Genomic DNA, 18,981 nt, shown 5'->3' on the forward strand with positions numbered 1-18,981 from the left:
AACTGAAAGGGAAGAGAAATCAAGCTCCTTTTATCTCTCCCACCATCCTTCCCTCTCTCTCTCTCTCTCTCACGTACATAATCTCTGAATTTGGCTACAGTAGTTTCTATTATTTTCTGAAGTTAGAAAGAATACTTCTTTAACAGATGAAGACAGGTGTGATTTTGCTTTTTCTTCCACTTACATATTTAATCCAGCTCCTACTTTGTCACATTCTCAGCAAGGCAATTTCAGCCCCCGCAACACTTGGAAAACCACAAGTAGAAACAGATTAATAAGCAAACAGCTGCAATAATAAACGTGATCAGTGCATATCAGAAATATGGTGGTTTCTATTAAGAAAGGGGGATCTGAGAAAGTTTTCAGCAGATTACTATGTATTTGAATAGAGCTATCTGAACAATCTTAAAAGACAAGTGAACGTTATGCCATGAAGAAGAAGAACAGAAGCAATCAACAGGAAGATGCTATTAGAATTTAATACTAGCAGAATACAGCACTGCACATTCAGTGAAATGCAAATAATTTGGTCAAGTTACAAATGGTGGCAAAAGATTGGAAAGTTAAGAAGAGCCCAAATCAAGAAAGAACTTTAATGAGTAAGACAATATTTGCCTCACTGGAAGAAAAGAAGTATAAGAAGGAATGATATTAACTAATAATGTTAACAAGGGAGACTTTAAAGGGAACAAAGCAGAGTGACCATACATCCTAGTTAGAACAGTCCTGGTCTACATCTGTTCACCCTGGTGTTCCACCCAGTTTACCACTTGTACCGTATTTAATGAAGTGTTACTAGTAATTGCAGTAAAATATGCAGGTTTGGTAGGCCTCTCCACTTTGTACTTCCAACTTCTGCCATGATCCTGTCAGCTTGTTTATGAAATGCATGGATAATGAAGAGAGTCCTCACTTTAATGTGCAGTTAAATCTGAAAGATGACAGGAATAACTAATTTATCTTTCTTTCACCCTTTCCAGACTCACTGTATCTAATCCTTCCCTTTCAAGGGTTAATATGCAGGGGACTTCTCCAGAGGCTAGGGCAATTAGCATCTTTGGATGTGGAAGAAGTGGTCAACATTGCTACCACTAATGTCCCACTGATGTATCAGCCAAATTAAGGCCTATGATTTTGTCCCTGAAAACAGAGCTGCCAAGCTATCAAAGAGCAGAAGTAAGGGAAATTATATGTTAGGTATATGCAGAATAGCTAATATTAACACACAAAGCTAGTACTTTTTCACTAAAATGAAGAATTAAAGCTTCTCTCTTCCCAATGTATATTAAGACTCATCCCATGAAACTAGCTAATGAATACATTTGGATAATAATTTTATTATTATTCCTAACACAGAGCTCTTAAAAGCCTTGTAAAACAGGGGTGCTAGGACAAACTTCTGCTCTATTATAGAGTCTGGGGCCCCAGTTCTGACAGAGTGCTCTTAAAATCTTTGGAATTTCCTGAGTGATAGAATCAGCTTCTGTTCTAATGAAGCAACTCTCATGAGGCGATTGATAGGCTCCTGCATGGGAGCTGGTATCACAAAGACCAAGTGAGGATTAGTAGTTTGGAACTTTCAGCACTGCCTTCCCCATTCTCCAGAGAGGAGAGGGGCTAGAATTGGAGTGAATAATCAATCATGCCTACATGATGAAGCCTCCACAGAAATCTATAAACTAGATTCAGAGAGCTTCCAGAATCAAGAACAAGAACGCATTCACATGCTGGGAGGGTGGTGCACCCCAAACTTCACAGGGACGAAAGCTTCTATGCTCAGGATCCTGCCAGGCTTCACCTTATGTTATCTCTTCATCTGGCTCTTCATTTGTATCCTTCAATATCCAGTGTAATAAACCAGTAATCTAGTTAAGTAAACAGTTTTCTTGAGTGCTGGGAGCCACTCTAGCAAATTAATGGAACCCAAGGACAAAGTCATGGAAACCTCTGATTTTTCAGCCTGCTGATCCAAACCACAGGTAACAACCCAGATGTGTGACTAGCATTAGGGTAGAAGAGAGACAGTCTTTTAAGATTAAGCCCTTAATTTATGAGATCTGACATTAACCCCAGGTAGATAGTGTCAGAAGTGAATTGAACTGAAGGACATCCAGCTGGTGTCACAGAATTTCCTAAAAGCCCACACATGTAGTGTCAGAAGTGCTCTGAGAGTAAGAGTAAAGGAGAGACAGATTTGATTAGGTAAGAGGCAAACATCTGCGACTTTCACCTTCACTGAAAATCAAAAATAACACTTATAATTAAGACTATGAATCTTTGACAAGTAATATTTATTTCTCAAAATTAAACTTTACTAAGTTTCTCAAAATTCCAAAAGGTAAAACCAGAGACATGGTTAAAGATTTTGATCATACCCATCAGTTTTTATTTCACAGGTGAAAGAACAAACTATGAGACACATTTTAAAGCTTGATGTATGCTTTTTCCTATTAAGTAGAATCTTTCAATCTTGGCACCACTGACATTTTGGGTCGGGGAATATTCTGTGGTTGGGAGCTATCCTGTGCAATGCACAGCATCCCTGGACACTACCCATTTTCAGTAGCATCCCCACACTAGTACCAAGTGAAACGGTCTGTCATTTTCATTCCTGACTGAGAACCACTGCCGTAAATTTTTGAAAAGGAAAGTGAAGACAAGTATTACAGAATTAAATGAAAACTTGCAGAAAAAGCCCACATCTCAAAATCTCAAATACCTTCAATTAGTTTTACTGTTAATTATTGCAAAGTCCTGCGAGTTTACATAAATATCATAGGTAAGATTAAATATTTTACTTACATTTAAATACAAGAATATATATATTCAAAACTAATTTCTTTCAAAACTAATTTTAAAAAGAACAACAATCTGAAGTTAAGTGCATTTTTGTAGGTGGTATTTTTATTCTTCCTGCTTGGGTATCAGAACTCTAGGACATTTCTGCAACCTCAGAGTGCTCTCAGTATTCAGTCAACTGAAGAACAAAATGTAGTTTTTTCCCTGAAATAACTGGTTTGTTTTGGCCTATTTACAAAGAAATGCCAGAACTAGATTGCGAAGAAAAAATTTACAAGAACAAAATTTCAGGGGCGCCTGGGTGGCTCAGTGGGTTAAGCCGCTGCCTTCGGCTGCCTTCTCTGCTCAGCAGGGAGCCTGCTTCCTCCTCTCTCTCTCTCTGCCTGACTCTCTGCCTACTTGTGATCTCTGTCAAATAAATAATTAAAAAAAAAAATCTTTAAAGAAAAAAAAACAAAATTTCAACTACGTCATAAAAATTAAAAAGACACAGCTCATACTTTATCTGAGGTCTCTTTTACTGATAAATATGACTACTTATCTATGGATTGTGACTAAAAAGACAGATACATGCAGAAATAACAATCCAATCCAATCATTACAAAAACTATTCTTTGCTATATAGTCATGATCATCTTTTTTAAACAACTTGCTGTTTGAGACTGTCTTAAACGCAAATTATTCCTAACACAAAGAAGTGTAATTATTTAGAAGTAACTTCATCGGGCTCATTTGTTATTTTTATCAAAAAAATTTAGCAGAAGCCCTGAAAAACAAATCGTAACTTCATAAATGAGGAAGACAGAAGAAACTATAATTGGAAATAAACAAATGGAAAGATGTAGGCACAAAATAAAAGAAAGCAAATTAAAACGAGATACCATTTTTCATCTATCAGATTTTCAGATTTAAGAGCCTAATAATGCTCGGTGCTAACAGTGGTAGAAAAATAACTTTTCTACAGTGCCTGTATAAGCGTACGTTGAAAAACTTTTTGCAAGGCCAGCTGGCAATACCTGACAAAATAATAATGTCCATAAACATCAACCTATAGATTCCATTCTTGCATCTGTGTCAATGTAAATACGCTCACTTAGGCACTTTCTGAATTGTTTTTTAACTGTAAACAATCTAAAGAACCATCAAAGAAGGACAGGTTAAATAACTTACAGTATGTCCCAAACTATGGAATACTATGCAACCCATAAAAACAATGAGGCAAACTTCTGTTTTGGTAAGATATCCAAATATAGAGGTAGCAAAAGGGAAACTGCCCAAGTTTGATATTACGTGTTTTTTAGAAAGAATTAACATACACACATGTACACATACACAGAAAGATTTTGTTACTATATAAGAAAAAGGTTAAACGTATAGTTTGATTTTTTGTTGTTAGTACTAATATAATAAAAAAAACTTTAATGAGATAAGCTTATCTAAGCAGTACTGATTCCCATAATCTTTGTACATGAGTTTTTTTCACAGTATGGGCACAAGAATTATTTAATCCATGTGATCCATTAAACTCACCATGCAGTTATTTTCACCAAATTTCTCCTTAACCAAAATGGCAATGTAAACAGAAAATGTATGTACTGTAGTCTCCATATTCGAGATTCTTAAAATATTTAAGACTGAAAGTTTTAAGACAAATATTAAAATTTACCACCTGTCCACGCACCTAAAATTTTGTCAAAAAATAATTTTTAAAGTGACCACATTGGCGCCTGGGTGGTTCAGTGGGTTAAACCTCTGCCTTCAGCTCAGGTCATGATCTCAGGGTCCTGAGATCGAGCCCAGCATCAGGCTCTCTGCTCAGAACGGAACCTGCTTCTCTCTCTCTCTCTCTCTCTCTCTCTCTCTGCCTGCCTCTCTGCCTACCTGTGATCTCTGTCAAATAAATAAATAAATAAAATCTTTTTTTAAAAAATATATAAATAAAAAGACCACATCCTAACTGTGCATTGATTTCTGTCATATCCTACAGCAACTAAGATAGCAAAATCAAATGTCACAGATAATATTTACAAGAAAACTGGCTAAAGTGACAAGTATCCCTACCAACCTTCTAAAATAAATCGGCAAGCCGGTTACTGATAGAGAGCTATCAGTATCTACAGAGGAGGGAGACAAAGACTACTTACTTCCCTTACAATAGCTCCTGAATAGGAAAACCCTGAATTCACTAACAGCACTTACTGAGGAAAAAAGAAAACTAGGCCACATTCTACCCACATTCAAGATTACTTGTTGCAGAAATACTCTGCTGTGCAAAGTCCCTAAAAAAGGTGGACCTGTCTCCAGATAAATAACTACCTTGAGACAAAATAGCCATAATCTCAAAAATCACCCTGCAGTCACCACGGACAATATTCCTAAAATAAGACCAGAATAAAACAATCTTGAAAAATGTCAAATTCACTTTAGTACAAACAATTCTGAACAGAAATATTTCATCAGTTAACAACAAGCTATCTCACCCTCCCTCTCAGAGATATACAATAATGCAAAAATTACAAATGTACTCACAATAGCTTATACCTCTCAAATACCAAATTCTTCTATAGCATATTTTTCTCCAGTTTCATCACCTGGAAATAGAAATCTTACCACCTACCTCCCAATATTGAGAAGTTAAGATTTTTGGTTGATTAAGAGTAACAAATCCAAAATACATATATTGAAAAGAAAGCTAGACTCATATTTCCAATTAAAATCTACATCAGTCTTATCACCTATACACTTTATTTTTACATGTCCAAAAAATTACAATTATTAAAATTTTCAGCCTTTGAGGTTACTGGAAAATAGTCTAAATCACAAATGTTAAAAGTATATCAAGTAACTTACCTTACTGATTCTTCCAGTAAAGTATCTTCTGACACATTTTTTTCTTAAATCACAAATTACCACACCCAACCTCCCCATATTTGCCACAATCCCCAGGAAACTAAGACATGTCAGTGCTTAGAAGGTCCTATCATGGTATGCCACAAGGAAAGGAAAGCTGGACAGGTACATCAGTCAGGATTAGATAAGAAGCAAGAACATCTCAGAAATAACTATTAACAGATTCCTGTCAAAAGCATAATTTCAAATTCTCAAGGTTTTAAAAGAATTCTCAGAGTGCTTCAGTAGAGAGGAAAGATGTAGGGTGCCTGGGTGACTCAGATGGTTAAGCGTCTGCCTTAGTTAGGCTCAGGTCATGATCCCAGGGTCCTGGCTGGAGTCCTGCACTGGGCTCCCTGCTCAGCAAGGAGCCTGCTTCTCCCTCTGCTTCTCTGTTTCTCATGAATAAATAAATAAAATCTTTAAAAAAAAAAAAAGAGGAAAGATTTGAGAAGACAACATGGGACAAGGAGTATAAAAGTACAGGCTAAGGGAGGACCTAAAGGCAGAATGCCTGAGTTTAAATTCCAATTCTTGCACTCACCAGATGCACTACCTTAAAACTTTTTAAGATATGTAAGTCTCAGTATGTGTTTTTAAAAAGCAAAGGTAAAAAAATAAAAAAAAATTTTTAAAAATAAGCAAAGGTACCTACTTCAGAAAGCAGTTGTAAAGATCAAATCAAGATACACATATGAGGGGCGCCTGGGTGGCTCAGTGGGTTAAAGCCTCTGCTTTCAGCTCAGGTCATGATCCCAGGGTCCTGGGATCGAGCCCCACATCGGGCTCTCTGCTCAGCAGGGAGCCTGCTTCCTCCTCTCTCTCTGCCTACTTGTGATCTCTGTCAAATAAATAAATAAAATCTTTAAAAAAAAAAAAAGATACACATATGAAACGTCTGACTGTGTCTGGCACAAAATGTTTACTAAAAGTTTGCCTTTTAGGAAGAAAGACCACTTTAACCCAAAACACAAGTCCTATGTGAAAACTCTAGTCCCTTAAAGATAAATCCCCATTTCAGGTTCACAAGCTTAAAATCAATCTAAGACTCCACAAAGGAGTTTACTGAGAAGCACCACACACAAAAAGAAGTAACATTTGGAGAATAAAATTTTAAAAGGGTCAAAAATACTCAAGATACCCAGAAACTGCAAGTAGCCTAGACAAATCACAGGGAGACAGGAAAAGAAAGTACCATGTACTATATGTCTGAACAAGTCTAAGTCAGATCTAGTTATAGCAAAGAAAGTTATAGCAAAGAAGGAAAATATAATAGCTAAAGCAAAGTTTTAAAAAGCAAACGAGTAACTAGCTCAGTCTCAAGTATAAAAAAGTTTGATGAGGTTTAGGGAAGTCTTGGGCCTGAAGAGAGATGACTGTAACTGGTCAATGTTTTTGTTCTTAGGACTTCATTTCAGTAAGCTGCAAACCTTTTAAGTATCAAAATTGGTATTAAATTTATTTTTAGTACTGTTAATTTTTATTTTCATATCAATCTAAAAACAAAATAAGGAATCTAAGATTTACTGAATACCTGCTATTTCAAAAAACTCCGTGAAATTAAGTGTTTTCACATTTCCAGCGGGGACCTGAAGAAAAGGCAGCTTAGGTAACTAACCTACTCCATCACGGTCATTCACATAGATTATAAGGAAACTAAAATTTTCACCAAGATTGTTTTCTAAGCTAGGGTCAAGCAGATTATAAGCACAGAGTCAAGAGAGATACCCTGACAAATTCACCTCCAAAAGCAGCTTCACTGTACCACAGAGCCTGTCAATAAAGCTTCTCTCCGCCCCCCTCCCCAAAGACACACTGGTAAGTGGTAACAAAAAAGCCCTACTACACTGTCACATATATGGCACATTTTGAAAAAGAATTGGGAGCAGTAATTGCCATAACTTTACATCATTACTAATTTGACACGTAACTATTTTTCACTGTATAGTCAGTGGTGTAATCTCTCAATAATACTCAGTGTATCTGGTAGGAATGGACTTTGGGCTTGGGTTACAGAAGTACCTATTACACAAGGTAGATTCCACACAAGCAGTGCCAAACCCAGGCAGCCTGATAATATAAACAGGACTGCTGTGGGTGAAACCAGAGAAAGAAAAGAAAAGCAACTAAACACTTCTAAAAGCCTAGCAAATATGAAGATCTAAAATATATTTCTCAGATTCACTGGGTATTTTTAAAGTAAAATGTTTTCACAAACATATGTATTAAATGAAGTAACAGCCAACATTCTCCTCTTCAACTGTCTCTACTGCTTTAGTCACTGAATACATTTAAGGGTTTTGTGTTTTGTTCTGTTTGCTATTGATACTGAAACTTGACTTTGGTACAGAAAGATACAGGCAGAAGGATGCAGGCAGACACACACACACTTTTCACTCACAAACTCCCGTATCATTAAAGTAAAAGACCTTAGTGTCCACAAAACAGAGGGAAAGCACAGTAAATTGTGGATCATAAAATCCTTAACTTCTTACTAGTAAGATGTTTTGAAGCACCATGGAGTTTCTGACAGACTTCCAGTAATATGAACTGATTCCAGCATTATGAACTGATGCATTCATCAACTGGCAGGCACAAAGAGGACCTCTGGATTTAGATATACACAGGTGTGTATACAGGTGACACTAAGAATGGCATTCTGTGAACCTCTTTGTGGCTCTGATGAATTAAAGTGGTTAACCATGACTGGTCTTTCTCATCCAGGTATACACAACTGATATTCCATTTTTTTTTTTTTTTAATCTTTTTTGGTCTCCAAACCATTCACCTCCGCAATACACTCCCAACAGTTAACACCTTTCACCATCAGCAGACATTTTTAACACCACAATCACTATGCCCCATGCTTCACTCTTAATCACTATTGCTGCAATACCACCCCCAAAGTAACTGCCACAACACAGACTCCTATATGGTTTTCAAGCTGGGAGGAAACTTGGAGATCATCGATTACAAGCCCTTCATTTAATATCTTAGCCAACTTTGGCCCACAGTAACTTAAGTGATTTAAATAATGGGAAATAAAATAGTTAGTTATAGCAGCTTCCACTTAGGGGTGGGAATGAGAGTGGGTTGTCAATTTGTGCCAGTCACTGTATTAAGCGCTTCAGATGTATAATGAGAAAATTAAAGCACAGAGTACTCAGCCTTGGTCACAGAGTAAGTGGTAGAGGTAGGAATTCAAACCCAGGTCTTGTGTTGACTCAAACCAGAGCTCTTTCCCCAAGATACAGTATATCTCAGGCTTGTATCTTAAACCAAATTCACTGTTTATGCCCGACATATAGACAATTCTAATTTTTACTCCAAATTTTAGTATTTATAGGAACATCCTTCTATTTATTTAAGTCCTCACAAGAGCTGAGGCAAATATGTGGTTAAAAACCCCATTTTTCAAGTGAGCGAACAGGTTCACAAGTAACGTGCCCATTCACGGAGAGAAGTCGCCAACCTAATTTCAGAGTTCAAGCCATGCTCCTTCCAAGAATATTACCACATGCTAACGCTCATGAAATTATGGGACTAACCAACTACTAGTAAAACAGGGACTGAACATATAAGCTCACCTGCACACCAAAGAGACTGAAAATTTTAAGTTAACTCTACACAGAAAACAAGGTTCCAAAGCGTCAAGATTTTCTGCGGTATGCATAACACATCAGGTTTATAGCATGACATGATGAAACAAATGAAATGACTAAAGTTTTCATGTTTATACCTTAATCACTGCAGTTACTGGAACACGTGAAACAAAAGCGCACCCACTTAACTAATATTTAATGAAAATCTGTGCTTCGTCTGTGTACCACTGTGATGGTGGTACATGACAGGTGACAAGGAAAATATAGTAAGTACATTATTTTAGTATTTATAGACTTAGAGTATAAGTACTGACTTAGAAAGATGTAACCAATGCAACAAACCAGTGGTTTCAGATCTTTCTCACAAGGGGAAAAAAATTAACATAGTGACTACATTTCTGTGGAGGGATAAAATGAAGGCTTAACTTCTACAATATTTTTCTATTCTGAAAAAATCTGGAAAAAAGTAAGCCAAACTAGAAAATAGTATTAAATATTTACATAGATGTTACAAGGATGTGGCAAATATTATGAAGGCAATATAGGAGGCTGACTTTCTTAAAAAATATTTTGGGGGTATTTAGAGAAAGAGTGAGCACACATGAGCACGAGGGGCAGAGGGAAAGAATCTCAAGCACAGCCCTAACTCAGATCATGACCTGAGCAGAAACCAAGAATCCACTGCTCAAATGAGTGCCAGTGGGCCACCCAGGTGCCCCGGGAGACTGACATTTTAGAAACAGTGTTCAGTATATACTACTGTTCAGTAAATACTAAGCTGACAAACAAAATTCCCTAAAGAAATCCAGAGAAGAAAGGTCTAACAGCCTCATCACTTAAGGAGATTTTTATTTACTTATAATAAGGAGGTCTCAGCTATTGTTAACTACTTTTAGGTAACCTTTTATTTTCTTACTATTATGTCAAAATTGCTCAACACAAAGAATTTCCGATTGCAGGGGGCGAGGTAGGGGGGTGGGGACAATCCAGACTCAATATAAGCACTGTCAACACAGTAACTACTATTTATTGAGCATTTACTGTTTCACCAAGTGACATGATTAAGTTTTCCATATATTAAGTACTTATACTATGAAATACTATTATTTCTACTTCATAGATGAGGAAAGTAACAAGTTTTCATAAGAAGTATAATAATGAGAGGGTGACAATGGTACTTTAGTTTTCTATCCCTCCAAAACCCCATGTATCAGACATAACTAGACAGCAAAGCCAAAAACCAACAAACAAAAACATTTACAATTAAACTACCTGAAAAAAAACAACACAACACAAAACTAGCTAAGAAGGTAGTGAACCTCACAAACCCCAAAGAATAAAGGGTTAAGAAAAAGTGACAGTTACGTGACCCGTACCTTATCAGGTTCTGGGAAAAGTTTTCAATTAGCAATAATCGCGCCTCGGATAAACCTCATTGGCTACGATACTGCCACTCAGGTTCTGAACAAAAGAAAGTAGAGAGAGGTCATGGTGCACCTGAAAGGCCTAGGAAAAGGAGAACCACAAAACTGTCAACAAGCAATCACTAGATATTATGACAGGGCAATTTGAGCATAGCAGCTGGAACTGAATGGGCTATGCCCACTCCACTAGTGATAAACAAGAGGGACCCACAGTGAAGGAACAGCAGTCTTGCTCCAATGTGATCCTGAAAGTGACCTACCAGGGCTCCCATCCAGAGATGACACCAGGATGTGGAGAAGAGGACAATAAAGATGAAGGAAACACAGGGTCCAAATAAGAGTAGGAGTGGAAAAACAGAACCTGGAAATTTCAGAGAGCAAACTCCATGTTCTTAAGTACTTAAAAAAGCAGTAAGAAAGCTCTGTGAAGTCAGGAAAGCTATTCTGAACCAAATTTCCTCCTCAAAGGTCAAGAAAACTAATTTCATGTAAAAATGTACAATAGAAAAGTATCAAGCTCAAACCCAGTACAAAGTAATTGTAAGAAAAAAGAGTAAGGAGAACAAACATCCCTACAGAAAATGAAAGGAACCTAGAAAGACTTGTCCAAAAACAGATCAAAACTGTATGATACAATTTCAAAATAAGCTAAAGACACAGAGAAAAATGATACAAGTCAGAATTAGAAAAACTCAAAAAATGGAGATTTATAATAGCTTTCAGCAAATGATTAGACATTTTTAAAATTACTTAAGGAAACAGACGTTTAAGCTAGTATATGAGAATGAAAGAACATAACAGATATCACAGTAAGAGTTCTTTAAAGGAAGAAATTTTTTTAAAAACCAAAACAGAATTTAAAATTTCACCTTAAAGACACTTATCAAGAGAATGAAAAGAAAAGCCACAAAAGTTGTACCAGTACTTATGAATCTTACGTCAGATAAAAGTCTTCTATCTGTAACATATACAGAACTCTCAAAAACCAGTAAGAAAACAACTCAATTTTTAAATGGGCAAAGACCTGAAGAACCAGTTTACCAAGAAGATACAAGAATAGCAAATAAACACATGAAAAGATACTGAACATGATTAGTCATTAGGGAAATAAAAATTAAAACCACTCTGCAATATGTGCCTTAACAGAATGACTACAGAAAAAAAAAAAAATAGAAAAGAAAAAAAGAAGGGCCATATAAATGTTGAAAAGGACGTGGAAAACCTTAACTCAACTCCCACTAATACTGGTGGGAATGCAAACTGGTGCAGTCACTCTAGAAAACAGTCTGGCAGTTTCTCAAGAAGTTAAACATTCACCTACCGTATGACTCAGCCAATTAACTCCTAGGTTTTTTAATCCAAGAAAAAAAAATGCCTACGTCCCTACAAAGATCTGTACACAAATATTTGTAACAGCTTTTCTGATAATAAAAAAACTGAAAATAATTCATATGTCCATCAACTAGTGAACGTATGAAAAACCCATAAGATATCCATATAATGAATACCACTCAGAAACAAAAAGGAATGAACTGCTGAAAACCAAATATGGACCTCGATTATGCTGAGTAAAAGAAGCCAAAGACTACAAACTGTATGATTCAATTTATATAAAATTCTAGAACAAGCAAACTAAAGTGACGAAAAGTGGATCTTTAGTTGCCTAAGAGGAGCACACCCAGGGAAGAAAACTACAACAGGGCAAGAAGAAACTTCTGGGAATAATGAATGGGTATGTTCAGAATCTTCAGTGTGGTCCAACTTTGAGGACAGATGTCAAAATTTAGCAAACTATGTATTCTCAATAAACGAAGCTTACCTCGCCAAAGCTTGATTTTTGTCCTTTTTTTTTTTTTAAAAAAAAAAAGAAAAAACAGAAATAAGGAAAGGAATTCAGGACAAAATAAAGAATACTGAAGACACGCAAAGATGACTGACATAAGAATACAGGAGTCCCTGAAAAGGAAAATCAAAGAAAATAATTTTTATTTCCTGAAATTAAAAATAAAGATATGAAAAATTTGAAAATACATACTGAAAGAGCATACCACATACCTGAGTATACTGACCCAAAATGCCCAACACTAAAACAAAGTCTCAAAAAATTACTGCGCTTAACAGAAAAAAATTCCTTGGGAGTCTAGGCAAAAAGAGTATATGGCTTTTAACGAGGTAAAGAAAATTGAATTATCATCTGATTATTTTTTGACAGGTACTCTAAGTTGGGGGAAACAATGGAATTAACATATTTAAGCTATTCAAGGACAGAAAATGAGAACCAAAAATTTTATTTCCAAACTGACCCACAAGAATAAAGGACACTAACTGTTAACAATATATAAAAACTCGGGAAATGTCCCATGAACTCTGCCAAAAGACTCTAGGAGAAAATGAACTTCAGACAACCAAACTGACTAGAGATACAGACCTAAGGACTGTTGGTGAGCATTTGATACAGAGCTACTATAAAAATAAGAATAAATGATGTTTAGGAGAAACTTATGTAATAGCTGTATGTCCAGAGAATATAGATACAACTACTTTTCTTAAACTGGGGCTACAAATTGGGAGAGTATATAAACAATTTTGATGTTCTTACTAACTACACCAGTGAAGTTGATATTATTATTAGACTTTTCCCATGTCCTTGAGAACCAGAATTGTTAGAGTGGAAGAAGTAAAACTCTGTAGTCCTGATTTTGAACGGGAAGCATCAGAATGAATCATGTAGTACTTTATTAGTTCTGTCCACTGAAGAGGCTAGAAACAATGACCAACTCAGTAATAATAAGCATCTCCAGTCTCCAGGTTGTAGTCTTTAAACACTACTTCCCACTAAAAGACACGGCTTCTTGAGAAATGTCTGATTTCAGGTCTGGGTAGGAATGAGCTTAGACCATATGCTAGGGGCCCGTGGGTGGCTCACTGGGTGCAGCCTCTGCCTTCCGCTCAGCTCATGGTCTCAGGGTCCTAAGACTGAGACCCACATCGGGCTCTCCACTTGGAAGGAAGCCTGCTTCCCAGCCTGCTTGTGATCTTTCTTTCTGTGTCAAATAAAAACAAAAACAAAAACAAAAATCCCAACCATATTCTAACACCAGAGACTATGGACACTCAAAGACCACTAAGAGCCAAGTCAAAAGGACTCTGGGATCAAATGAAAGAGGCTCCCACAGGCCAAAGAGGGGGACAATATGACCATCAAAAAGAGTTAACTGCAATTAAAACTTATCAAATGTTTAAATCCACAATTGAAACCCATCAAATATTCAAATTCATTATTGAAAGCTACCACATATGTTTCTGTTTATTCAGCACATACTATATACTTGGCATTAAGCTATAAACTGTTACCTTTGGTAAAATGTCCTTTAAGGAAATGTCCCACTTTCAGGACAAAGTAAGCTTTTCAACATTAAAAATAATTTTTTCAGGGGCGCCTGGATGGCTCAGACATTAAGCATCTGTCTTCTGCTCAGGTCATGATCCCAGGATCCTGGGACTGAGCCCCGCATCAGGCTCCCTGCTCAGCAGTAAGCCTGATTCTCCCTCTCCCACTCCCCCTGCTTGTGTTCCCTCTCTCACTGTGTCTCTGTCAAATAAATAAATAAAATCTTTTAAAAAAATAAATAAATAGTTTCTTGAAGTAGCCAAACCCTGCAAAATTTGGAGATTGTTTTAGATAAATAATCAGTCTTCATTACAGTTTAGTAAGCCATGACTTGGCATCTTTCCCAACTTCCTACGTTAGACGTTTACAGGTAATTTTTAAAAGACCCTAAAGGAAAATTGCTCCAGTATTTTTTAGATTTTCCTACAACCTCCTACTCAGTAAAAACGTATGCTATAATTTTAAAATCTCTCTAAAGCTAAAAACACCTAGTGTCAAATTGGGCTTTTTTAATGGAAAATAAATAGGCTAGGCTGTCACTGATGTTCGTCCATAAACAAAGTCCACATATCTCTTCTGTTAATGATTTCTTGCTATAAGATATCAATGAAAATAAAAATTATGGAATTCTTATCTCAAGTCACCCATCCATCCTAAAACACCGAAGAGATCTGATCTGCTGTTCTTTACATTTTCTTGTTAAAATCTTTTAAGTTAGACAAAGCTTAGTTTAACCATAAAGTGGATGACAGAAAGTGCAAATTTCAGAATCAAAAGGCATGCACTTGTCGATTAAAAACAAAAGATTAAAGCTAAACGTGTAAATACCAGCTGCTTTAATGATAAATTTAAAAATACTTTCCAAATTCTATAAAGAATCTAACATCACTATTTTAATACAAAATAAAATTAGTGAATGCAAATAAATGTAGGGTGGGAGTAAGTGGATAGCAGAATTGTGTAAGTCTTCTATACAAACAAAATAATTGACCACAAAAATCAGGTTAAATTTCCCTAGCCACATGGTGATCCAGTCTGACAGGATATTAAGAAGTTTTCTTTCAGAAGTTTTCAACTATTTACAGCCAATGTAGTTTATCAAAAGAGAAACCAGTTTGTACAGACCTGATAAGGAGAAGAGGTTTTAAATATCCATCTCCAAATAGTTTGACATAATCTTGTTTATCAAAACTCTGAAAGTAAAAGCTTCCCCTCTTGATATTGTAGAGGGATAAGTTTGAACCAACTGACAATTTGAAAGAAATAGAGGAAATCTAAGAATTTACGATTTAAGAATTTATGATTTAGGGATTAATTTATTTTTGAAAGATAGCAACTAGTCATTTTTAAGCTTATCTACATAAATATCAGTTATGCTGCATCAATTTTTAAAATCAAGATGTTCTAAGAGACTATAATTCAGAGAAAAATGTAATTTTTTTTCTCCTAAAGAGTTCCACTTTTTAAGTGGAATAAATAAAAATGTAAGATTCAAAACATCACAGATACAGTCCTGTTAATTTTTAATAAAGCATTATGGAGACTCAGGTTATCTACTAAATAAGAGGGTCTTTTTACCTTTCTAAATTTAGGCTCGTTATTACAAGGCTACATATATTTCAACCACAAGTGCATCTTGTGAGAAATGAGTATCTGCTAATAAAGCCCAAGAAAGTATACATCACTTGCTGAAACTTACACTCACAGTAGGCCTCAAAGAGAATTTTAAAAATAGACAAGACATAGGGGAGCCAAAAGAAAACTCATTTAGTAACACTGCACCCAAAGAAACCAATCTCCTTCCTACTTCCCACCCCCTACAAAAAGAGTACAAGCAAGTCATCAAATCTACACTCCTTTCTACCAATTAACTTAGTGATGGCAAAAACAACTCCTGCAACACAAACTACACCATGTACTGGAAGTACCATGAACTGGAATGGTACTTAAGAAAACAGCCCTAACTTCATAGTATAAGTTTCAGATTCACAACATTTGGAAACAAGCCTAATAAAATGCTGAGCATATGTAACAAGTTAGCTATCCTAGAAAGTTTACAGGACAATCAAAACTGTAGCATCTGGAATTTGTCAGATAATCACCCTAAGTCCTCAAGAGAATAAACAGAAGTGACACTTCAAACACTCACATATATAAATATGACAACAAAAGGTTGGACAAAGGACAATATGAGAAAATACCACCAACAAAAAAAATTTGAGACAGAATCAAAGCCACAAAATTCCAGAAATAAGCCTGTTTGTTAGGGCCAAAAAGGGTCATAACAGGATAGGCATTCTTTTCCCTAGCACTGCCGACTAGTAAATTCTAAATCTACAAAAGCACAGATACAAAGGAAATTTTAACAAATTTTTAAAACTCATCACAGAGTATGCATAAGGGAAATAAAGCATATACACTTAGGAAATGCTTTAAGTAAGTGGAGCTTGTAGAGCTGTAAAAAGATTATTCAGTTCTTCTGAAATACACTCCCCACCCCCCTAAACAATTCTGAATGATACCTACGACCCTAACAACAAATACATGTTTTCAACTCACATTGTCTCTCCAGTCTTGGCTACATGACAAAGAAACTGATCCAGGACAGGACAAACTTCCTTTTTTCCCCTCTTCTCAAAATCTAAATAAGAGAAGAAAGAAAAATTATCAGTATTTTCAAAGTCCATCAACCACTTAGAGTACACTATAAAAACAAACTTTTCTCCCAGTTCTTTCTCAAATATAAAAAGCACTTAAAAAAAATATATTATCAGGTTTTCAGCCACATATTCACCCCTGACTCTCCCAAGTTCTACTTCTAACATCGGTCTCTTCACGTTGTAACAAGAACCCTCCTAAAGGGGGCACTCAACTTCTCCACAAACCATCCTTAATTCAGTGTTTCTCAAAGTGTAGTCCGGGGGAACACCAACACCAGATTTATCTGAGACACCAATGAAAATACAAATCCCAGGCCCCAACTCCCATAAATTGTTTATCTAGATAAAGTTCATAAATCTGCGTCTTAAGAAACTGCAGCTACCTCATGGTGCCGTTTCCACATGATTTTCGATGTCAATGCCTAATTGTGAAAACGCTGAAATCACACGCTATTCTAAGTTTGAGAACCACCCGTTCTCCAGCCTGTTGCGTGGAAGGCGACCACCTCAGAATTAGGGCGCGTGAAGGCATGACTTCAGAAGCTCTGTAAAAGACTTCCTGAGACACTTTAAAGTTGTTCTGCCGCCCTCCCCCCCCACCCCCACCACCCCAAACCTTCTACTTTTTCTCTCACCCGGACGCCTGGCGTGCGGGGGCCCGACGGAAAACGGAGCCTACCCGTAGGGGGGCTGCGGGCCCACGACCTCAACCCGGAGGGGTGGGCGAGAGGCTGGGGCCCCTACCAAAGCTTCCCCGGCTCCCCTCCCCCAGCCCAGACGTCGGCGGCCGACACAAAGCCCAGAGCCGGGCGGGAGGGAGCTGCCCACAGGGCTCCCCGCCCCTGGGGAGGTGGGAGGGGGATGGGAGCCGGGGAAGCAACCCCCCCCCCCCGCTCCAGGCTGGCCCGGCTCCTCAGAGACCCCTGCCCAGAGAAAGGAGAGGAGGCCGCGGAGGATGAGGAGGAAGGGAGAGGGGGGCAGCTACCCCCACCTTTCAGCGCCTCCTGCAGCCTCTCGACGTCCATGGCTTCCCGGAGTCCCTCGCTGCCTCCGCCTCCCTCCGCGGGTCTCTCGGGGACCGGAACGCCTCCCCCCACCCCCCCGACGCCCTCCCCCTCCCTCGTACACACTCCGGCACGCAGGCGACCGGGGGGGGCACCGAAGGGAGCCGGGGGAAGCGAGCGAGAGAGCGAGACCGAGAGAGCGAGCACCTCCCCGAGCCGCTACCACCAGCCCTCCAACATGGCGCCCGGCACGTCACCGCGCGCACGCTCCCCGCCGCCGTCCTCGCGCCCGCCGCGCGCCCCGACCCGGAGCCCGAGAGCGCGTGCGCGGCGGAGGCGTGCCCCCTGGGCAGCGCCGGAGACCCGGCAAGGGCCAGCCGCCCCGCCTTCCCTCGGGTGGTGGACCCCCGGCTTGCCTGCGCTGTACTCCAGGCGGATTGGTCGCGGCCCGGGACTGCAGGCCCTAGTTTTGAGTCTTTGGGTATTTGCTAGCTGTGTGATGTTGAGCAATTTACTGAGCCTCTCTGAGCCTTTCTTTCCTGGTCCGTGCAATGAGGGCACTGGTATCGACCACCCTGAACAGCTGCTAGGAGAATTAAGTGTGTACACACAGCCATCAGTGTACGCATTTAAAAAAAACACTCAGTGTTATGAATAATTCTACCAAGCATATCTCCCTCTCTGAACCCAACACTCATCACTGACCTACCTTGAAGAGAACTGATACATAAAAAGAGATTAAAAATTTAGCGATTGGAACCATCTGGATTCAAAGCCCAATTCGACTATTCCTATGTGACCCTGGACTAGTTATTTAAACTGACAGAGCCTCAGTTTCTTCACCTACAAAATGAGGGTTTGTAAAACACCCCTGAGACTCCAGTGAAATGGTGAACATAAAGCGTTCAGCAAGGTGCCTAGAACTTGTAAGCACTCGGTTAACGTGGCTGCTGTTTTCACTGTCGTCATGATTTGGATTACGTTACATAAGCACCCAGGAAGTTAGGGCGGGACCTCAGAAGGCCTCTCCAACCCCGACATTTCACAAATGGGAAAGCTGCGGTGTAGAACGCTAGTCTGGCAAAACGACACCAGAACCCAGAACACCTTGCTCCCAGCCAGCGTGTTCCTTTTTATTATCTTCTCTTGTCTCTGCACTTTCCAGGGAAAAGACACTGAGTTGTTCCACCTTGTCTCCTGAAAACCTAGCAC

At 38.3% G+C, this 18,981-nt stretch overlaps 1 protein-coding gene and 1 non-coding gene across 2 annotated transcripts in view; both read right to left on the reverse strand.

Annotated features, from left to right (window-relative positions):
- Positions 1-17,980, reverse strand: part of PPP4R2 (protein phosphatase 4 regulatory subunit 2) — a 53,523-nt gene extending 35,543 nt beyond the window's left edge. Inside the window, exons 1-2 of the mRNA XM_044253152.1 lie at positions 17,757-17,980; positions 16,665-16,746 (exon numbers count right to left, since the gene is read on the reverse strand). Of these exons, the coding sequence (XP_044109087.1) occupies positions 16,665-16,746; positions 17,757-17,790 (116 nt within the window). The 5' untranslated portion in view covers positions 17,791-17,980. The remainder of the gene's footprint in view (positions 1-16,664; positions 16,747-17,756) is intronic.
- On the reverse strand, positions 10,618-10,751 carry LOC122910896. Its single transcript, XR_006385292.1, has one exon. It is a non-coding gene; the product is annotated as a U4 spliceosomal RNA (small nuclear RNA).
- Positions 17,981-18,981: the final 1,001 nt, after the last annotated feature.

The sequence above is a fragment of the Neovison vison genome, chromosome 6 (assembly GCF_020171115.1).
Source record: "Neovison vison isolate M4711 chromosome 6, ASM_NN_V1, whole genome shotgun sequence".
Taxonomy (NCBI): domain Eukaryota; kingdom Metazoa; phylum Chordata; class Mammalia; order Carnivora; family Mustelidae; genus Neogale; species Neogale vison.